The 8,579-nt window shown below is 48.8% G+C and overlaps 1 protein-coding gene across 1 annotated transcript in view; it reads left to right on the top strand.

Annotated features, from left to right (window-relative positions):
- swap70b (switching B cell complex subunit SWAP70b) overlaps positions 1–8,579 on the top strand; it is a gene marked incomplete at its 3' end in the record, with an annotated part of 33,610 nt that overhangs the window by 14,261 nt on the left and 10,770 nt on the right. Inside the window, exons 4-6 of the mRNA XM_080539136.1 lie at positions 3–149; positions 1,333–1,441; positions 4,928–5,109. Coding sequence (XP_080395262.1) covers positions 3–149; positions 1,333–1,441; positions 4,928–5,109 — 438 coding nt within the window. The remainder of the gene's footprint in view (positions 1–2; positions 150–1,332; positions 1,442–4,927; positions 5,110–8,579) is intronic.

Here is an 8,579-nt window from a genome sequence, read left to right as displayed (position 1 = left end):
AGGGCTACCTGATGAAGAAGGGCCATAAGAGGAAGAACTGGACGGAGCGCTGGTTCCTGCTGCGGCCCGCCTCCATCTGCTACTACGTCAGCGAGGACCTGGCGGAGCAGAAGGGCCACATCACCCTGGACGGGACCTGCTGTGTCGAGGTCAGAGGTCACCTGCTGTGTGTAGAGGTCAGGGCCCAGGGGTCATCTGCTGTGTAGAGGTCAGAGGTCATCTGCTGTGTAGAGGTCAGAGGTCATCTGCTGTGTAGAGGTCAGAGGTCATCTGCTGTGTGTAGAGGTCAGAGGTCATCTGCTGTGTAGAGGTCAGGGCCCAGGGGTCACCTGCTTTGTCAAGGTCAGAGGTCATCTGCTGTGTAGAGGTCAGAGGTCATCTGCTGTGTCGAGGTCAGGGCCCAGGGGTCACCTGCTGTGTAGAGGTCAGATGTCATCTGCTGTGTAGAGGTCAGAGGTCATCTGCTGTGTGTAGAGGTCAGAGGTCATCTGCTGTGTAGAGGTCAGGGCCCAGGGGTCATCTGCTGTGTAGAGGTCAGGGCCCAGGGGTCACCTGCTTTGTCAAGGTCAGATGTCATCTGCTGTGTAGAGGTCAGAGGTCATCTGCTGTGTAGAGGTCAGGGCCCAGGGGTCACCTGCTGTGTAGAGGTCAGGGCCCAGGGGTCACCTGCTGTGTAGAGGTCAGGGGTCACCTGCTGTGTAGAGGTCAGGGGTCATCTGCTGTGTGTAGAGGTCAGAGGTCATCTGCTGTGTAGAGGTCAGAGGTCATCTGCTGTGTGGAGGTCAGAGGTCATCTGTTGTGTGGAGGTCAGGGGTCATCTGCTGTGTGTAGAGGTCAGAGGTCATCTGCTGTGTCGAGGTCAGAGGTTATCTGCTGTGTAGAGGTCAGAGGTCATCCCTTCACACCATGCTCACAATACTCAGGGCGCATGGTTTCACAGGACTATTAATATGTATATATATTAATACAGTGGGGGAAATAAGTATTGAACACATCAACATTTTGTCCAGTAAATGTCATGTTCCAATGAGCCTATTCAAGTGAAATGAAATTGCACCAGACTTTGGTATCAACTCAAACAATCCGGACAAAAAAAAAAAATGTAAACATTAAAGTCCATATGTAAATAAAGTTATGTGTAATAAAGTGGAATGAAACAGGGAAAAGACCAGTGCAAGTCTGGTGCAAATGTCACTTGAATAGGCTCATTGGAAATACATTTACTGGACAAAATGTTGATGTGTTCAATACTTATTTCCCCCACTGTATATATCATATATTCATTTGAATTCCTTTTGTGAAGATGTTAGCAAGTGTTTCTTGTCATTTCAGTCGTTACCGGATAAGGAGGGAAAGAAATGCCTCTTCTTTGTCAAGTGCCCCGAAAAAAGCTTTGAGATCAGCGTGTCAGACAAGAAGAGGAAACAGGAGTGGATCCAGGGTAAGAGACGTGACTGCAATTAATCAATATCACACGGGAGGCCGTGCTGTTATACTGAATATCAGCACGGCTGTGATTCGGTCGTAGGTACGAGGTCTCAGGCCTCGAGTGTGATATTTTGTTTTTATACAACAGTTCTACAGCGCAATTTATTAGTTAACAGTAATAAGTGACAACAGATTATGATTTGTTTGTTTATTTAATCATTTATTTTGGCTCCGTCAACAAAAAATAGTTCCGCAACTGGACTGTTGCCTAGTAACCTGAACACAAACATCTGCAGGCTAGCGGCTTTGTATTAATGGTCATTTCGGAGTGATACATATAGTTAAAAGTCCCTGTGCTGTTATACTGTATATCAGCACTCATGGAATGCCTCAACTAACTGTTGTATCATATTTTATCAGACATGTTAATTCCCCATTCTTTCTGTCTCGTACTACTGTATAAATGGTAAACAGACTGACTTATACAGCTCCTTATTCCAAAGCGCTTTACAACGACCTCTCATTCACCCATTCACACACACATTCATTCACACACCAATGGCGGCAAGCTACCATGCAAGGCGCCGGCCCGCTCACTGGGAGCAATTTGGGGTTTAGTGTCTTGCCCAAGGACACCTTGACATGTAAATATATCAAGTATTGAAGTATATCAATAGACTATTATGAGTTGGAATTGTGGATCACAGTTATTAATGTGTTTAACAATTTTGTCTGAATCTTTTCCTCAGCATCTCACCATGCAATGTGTCCTCTTTTCACATGATGTGCAAAGTGTAGGACTGCACCTCCGATACACTCACTGGACACTTTATTAGGAACGCCTGTACACCTTCTCAGTCATTCAGGTGGTGTAATGGTGGGGGGAATATTTTCTGGACACACTTTGGGCCTGTTAATATCAATCAATCATCGCTTGAATGATTAATAAGTTAACCAGACAGATAAGATAGCCAGATTGTGTTTACCACCTCAAATTAATTAATGTATGCCCAGCCAAATCCATGTTTAGAGGTGGCTAGCTAACATTACATTGATCATACTCGTAAGACCTTTCACTTTAAAAAAAATGCCGGTCGAGAGAGGACGCTGGCGTTGCTTGTTCGCCGCTTCTCCGCCCGAAATCAAGGTGTAGTTGCTAAGGACTCTAAGCGTTGCTAAGGACTCTAAGGGTTGCTAAGGACTCTAAGCGTTGCTAAGGACTCTAAGCTAGATATACTTGAATGAATGAATGAATGAATGAATGAATGGTCTTTATTGTCATTGCTACAGTACAGGTACCAAACAACGAAATTTAGGAGGGGTGGCTCTGTCATGCCAAAACCTGCCGCTTGCCAAAAGCTGCCGGGGGTGCGGCCTAACGCGTCACGACCAGCTGGCACGCGCACGCGTCACGACCAGCTGGCGACTGTGACGCGTCAGTCTAGTGTTTTTGAAACCTCCGTTTTGACAGCCCATTAGCGAAAAGCTGTAATTTGCCTCTACAAGTGTTAATATGTCATTTTATGAAGTTTTAATATGTTTTCAGGCGAAGGCCCAGGAGGGAGTTAGCGATTAGCGATGTTTAGCTTAGCTTAGTTTAACAGAAGTATCTTCACTTTTAACATGACTTCCCGTGGTCGTAGAGGGCTGGTCGACGGCTTAAAATGACCGTGTAGACCTGTAGATCTTATCCAGCTATAGTCTTGTGTTTCTACCCCGGGCATAGCCGGTGTTATTCACGGACAAACACTCCTGTTAGAGTGGTTCTAGTACACTGGACATAGGTAACACATAGAGAGGCTCTATACACTGACATAGGTAACACATAGAGAGGCTCTATACACCGACATAGGTAACACATAGAGAGGCTCTATACACTGACATAGGTAACACATAGAGAGGCTCTATACACTGCCATAGGTAACACATAGAGAGGCTCTATACACTGACATAGGTAACACATAGAGAGGCTCTATACACTGACATAGGTAACACATAGAGAGGCTCTATACACTGACATAGGTAACAACATCTCTTCTAAGCCCAGTTTATTCCGTTCTCTATTGGTTAAGTGCTCCCGGTTTCAAAAGAAAGAAACGGAGGTCTGATCAGCAGATAATTTTCTCATAAAGTTGCAAACGCAACTCAGCAATTCAACTTAATTAAAAAAATGCGCGTTTCGTTCAAGATCCATTAGAGTAGGACATGTACAGTTATGATAACTACAGTCATATGTAACTTTTGGACTAGTATAGTAGTTGATATTGTAATAAAACGTGCCAATGTCAGACGATGAACAAACACACCACGAGTCCACACTGATTCCCTTTTCTACCCCTATGGCTCGTTTTCGAGTGTGACTCGATTCGAAGCCAAGGCCTTCGAACAGAGCCACAAGCCATACCCCTTGAAATCTACCCCTATGAATTGGGACGGCCCTTCACGGCGGCTACGTCATCAACAGTGGTTTAAATAGACGCGGTACGGGTGGCGCGTTATGTTGCCGGCGAATTCTCACATCTCGCAATGCCTTCTTCAGCTGTGTTTATTTCTGTTGCGTGTGCTATAAGCATCTATTTTCGTTTATTATCAACACACCTGAGAAATCATGGAAGAGGGACAACCCTTCAAGACTGATACGTCATCAGGAATATCGTAGAAAAGCATTGACGTTCGCGACTCATTCACAACTTCACTTGTGTGAAACCTGTGCTCCTACCCTGCCAGTCTGCACTGATGTAGGACAACAGTGCAACAACTTTGCGGCTGAACTTTAGTTAAATTTACGGCGTCATATACCATCAATGGGAAACATGGAAAAATGCATGACTTACATATTTAATTTTATGACGTTCCGAAATCCGAAGTGACAGGAACGCTGGAGAAACAGCCGCTGGCCACTGCATTAATTAACTACATGTCCTTGATGAGTCTCCCGCTCACTGCCTTCCATCAAAAATGTCACATCCATCAATAATATTACATAATAACAACTGCTCGGATTAGATTGCGAGTTGTTTTGGTATAATAAGTGCCGCAATACAATTTATACCACCAAGGGGGGGGGGGGGGGATTCGCGCCTATCATGCACATATCAGCCTGTGGATAGAAAACTTTAGAGAGATAACTTTACATTAAATATGTCTACCATCATCCGCTGTCAAACACCACAATTTATTTCATGATTTTACGTCTCTGAAATGTTAATCGCGCAAATTTCTATGGGTCAGTTGCCGGGGCAGAGGAACACCAGGGTGACTGTCAGCCTGTGACAAACGCGCAGATATGAGTGTCTTGCTTTAGTAGTCTAATGGAAGTGATCAGGCATAACAGCAATTTTTTTGTTATGCTTGTTTTGTTATGGCTCTCCCTAGCCATCCACACCTGCCCCCCCCCCCTCCTCTCTCCCTAGCCATCCACACCTGCCCCCCCCTCCCCCTCCTCTCTCCCTAGCCATCCACACCTGACCGCCCCCCCCCCCCCCCCCTCTCTCCCCAGCCATCCAGACATGTATCAGCCTGCTGAGGTTGGGGCGCCCCCCCCCCCACCGGGAGTCACGTCAGAAGCGCAGGGAGGCCAGGGGGCGGCTGCAGGCGGAGCAGGAGGAGCTGGAGCTGCGCATGAGAGACCTGCAGGCCGCCAACGAGACCAAGCAGGGGGAGCTGGACGCCATGAGGAAGGTGAGGAGGAGGGTGATGAAGAGGAGGGGGAGGAGGAGGAAGGGTAGGAGGAGGGTGAGGGAGGTGAGGAAGGTGAGCAGGGTGATGAAGAGGAGGGTGAGGAAGGTGAGGAGGATGATGAAGAGGAGGGGGAGGAGGGTGATGAAGAGGAAGGGGAGGAGGAGGGGGAGGGTGAAGAGGAGGAAGGGGAGGAGGAGGGTGAGGAAGGTGAGGAGGGTGATGAAGAGGAGGGTGAGGAAGGTGAGGAGGAGGGTGAGGGAGGTGAGGAGGAGGAGGGGGAGGTGATGAAGAGGAGGGGGAGGAGGAGGGGGAGGAGGGTGATGAAGAGGAAGGGGAGGAGGAGGATGAGGGAGGTGAGGTGGTGAGGAGGAGGGTGATGAAGAGGAAGGGGAGGAGGAGGGTGAGGGAGGTGAGGAAGGTGAGGTGATGAAGAGGAAGGGGAGGAGGAGGGTGAGGAGGGGAGGTGATGAAGAGGAGGGGGAGGAGGGTGATGAAGAGGAGGGAGAGGAAGGTGAGGAGGGTGATGAAGAGGAAGGGGAGGAGGAGGGTGAGGAGGAGGGTGAGGAGGAGGAGGGAGGTGAGGGAGGTGATGAAGAGGAGGGGGAGGAAGGTGAGGTGATGAAGAGGAGGGTGAGGAGGAGGGTGAGGGAGGTGAGGAAGGTGAGGTGATGAAGAGGAAGGTGAGGAGGAGGGGGAGGTGATGAAGAGGAGGGGGAGGAGGGGGAGGAGGAGGGTGATGAAGAGGAGGGAGGTGAGGGAGGTGAGGTGATGAAGAGGAGGGTGAGGAGGGTGAGGAAGGTGAGGTTATGAAGAGGAGGGGGAGGAGGAGGGTGAGGAGGGTGAGGGAGGTGAGGAAGGTGAGGTGATGAAGAGGAGGGTGAGGAGGGTGAGGGAGGTGAGGAAGGTGAGGTGATGAAGAGGAGGGTGAGGGAGGTGAGGAAGGTGAGGTGATGAAGAGGAGGGTGAGGAGGGTGAGGGAGGTGAGGAAGGTGAGGTGATGAAGAGGAGGGTGAGGAGGGTGAGGGAGGTGAGGAAGGTGAGGTGATGAAGAGGAGGGTGAGGGAGGTGAGGAAGGTGAGGTGATGAAGAGGAGGGTGAGGAGGGTGAGGGGGGTGAGGGAGGTGAGGAAGGTGAGGTGATGAAGAGGAAGGGGAGGAGGAGGGTGAGGAGGAGGAGGGAGGTGAGGGAGGTGATGAAGAGGAGGGGGAGGAAGGTGAGGTGATGAAGAGGAGGGGGAGGAGGAGGGTGAGGAAGGTGAGGAGGAGGGGGAGGTGATGAAGAGGAGGGGGAGGAGGGGGAGGAGGGGGGGGAGGAGGGTGATGAAGAGGAGGGAGGTGAGGGAGGTGAGGTGATGAAGAGGAGGGTGAGGGAGGTGAGGTGATGAAGGTGAGGTGATGAAGAGGAGGGTGAGGAGGGTGAGGGAGGTGAGGAAGGTGAGGTGATGAAGAGGAGGGTGAGGAGGGTGAGGGAGGTAAGGTGATGAAGAGGAAGGTGAGGAGGGTCTTGTGCTGCAATGTCAGGAACCAAAGCCTAAGATATTTTACTCTCTTACACTTGTGGAATGTGACATAACAATAAAACTTGAAACACCTAACCAATCATTTCAGGTCTACACAAGTGCATAGGGGAAGCGGCTAGCTAGGGGTTGATCTGGGATCGCCGTATGTCTTCCTTATACACTCTATAATAAAGGGCCGACTTTGACTGTATAGTTAGGTGATTATGCATTAAACAACGGATGGATCTGGTCCATTGTCTCTATTGGTCAGTTTGGTCCATTGTCTCTATTGGTCAGTTTGGTCCAGTGTCTCTATTGGTCAGTTTGGTCCAGTGTCTCTATTGGTCAGTTTGGTCCATTGTCTCTATTGGTCAGTTTGGTCCAGTGTCTCTATTGGTCAGTTTGGTCCATTGTCTCTATTGGTCAGTTTGGTCCATTGTCTCTATTGGTCAGTTTGGTCCATTGTCTCTATTGGTCAGTTTGGTCCATTGTCTCTTTTGGTCAGTTTGCGTTCCAGCCGTGTCGATATCCATGACATACGCAACGGCTAAATGGAACGTTGACACATCTTTTCATATTACCCCTCGTTTGTATAATATTACCGTTATCGAAGTTACATTCTTACTCGTTGCTTAGCAACCGATAAACAACTGTTCAACAACTCCGCTTCGCGTCGTGCCTAACCACCCCGCTAGCTGTGCCAATATCAACGATATACCACGGCTTCTCGTTCCGTAACGTTTAATTATGATTGCCCACTGAAAGTAATTGGTGGGGGAAGCCTTCCTTCTTCAAGGGCCGTTGTAACAGACGAGACTCTCATATAGACGAGATCCCCATGACTAAACACTCCGAGGTCATGCGCGACAACAATGCCACGCAGCGAGTTTAGACCGAGGACAATCAGCAGATTTTCTGGCGCCTATGACAACAATTTCCCTTTGTCTTGAGCTTTCATTGTGCCATACTCAGTGTGTAGTGAATGATGAATGAACAACAGTGTCCCATTGAGGTGTAGGTCCCTGTCTCTCCCCAGTACAGAACAGGTCTGTGGAGAAGAGGGGTCAGCCCCTTCACTCTGGTTCACATGTAAACAATAGCCACTCTGTCTCCCTCTCCTCACACCCTGCCATACTGAGCGGGTAACGAGGAGAGTCTAATGAACAGAAGAAGTCTCAGAGTCATGGCAAAGTAAAATAAGGACTCTACATGACACTTAAAAATAGATTAGGTTTATTAGCTGGTTTTACTGGTTTTCTGGTAGCTTCAGTTTGCTTCGTTAGAGAGAGTAGATTGCCGCTGTTGTCTATGAGCTTAGAGGTGTATCTGACCAGGGATGTTTTCTGTATCTTTGGTCTGAAGTCAACATTCTTCCTTTCTTCTCTCTGTTTCCTGTCATGCGTGGGTCAGGAGGACAGCCGCTGCCTTTTTGTTTTTTTCTACAAAGACCCGCTTGGGGTCATTAATGGAAATCATTCATGTTCAGAGTAATGTTGATTTCACTTCCCTGTTTATGACGTTTAATCTGAGAGTGTAGTCTCGTTCCCAGACATGTTTAATCTGAGAGTATGAGACTACTAGAAGAAGAAGAGAGTTTTTTGTTTTGTTTTACACTGGAGAAACAGTACACGGGTGATGTAGAAATCTTAGGAGACACAGTGCTGGGGGGTAGTAGATGTCTCAGGAGACACAGTGCTGGTTGGAAGTAGGTGTCTCAGGAGACACAGTGTAGGGGGAAGTAGGTGTCTCAGGAGACACAGTGCTGGGGGGAAGTAGGTGTCTCAGGAGACACAGTGCTGGGGGGAAGTAGGTGTCTCGGGAGACACAGTGCTGGGGGGTAGTAGATGTCTCAGGAGACACAGTGCTGGGGGGAAGTAGGTGTCTCAGGAGACACAGTGCTGGGGGGTAGTAGATGTCTCAGGAGACACAGTGCTGGGGGGTAGTAGATGTCTCAGGAGACACAGTGCTGGGG

This window comes from Nansenia antarctica (genome assembly GCF_963989245.1).
Source record: "Nansenia antarctica genome assembly, chromosome: 9".
Lineage (NCBI taxonomy): Eukaryota > Metazoa > Chordata > Actinopteri > Argentiniformes > Microstomatidae > Nansenia > Nansenia antarctica.
This window is presented reverse-complemented; position numbering and strand designations above follow the sequence as displayed.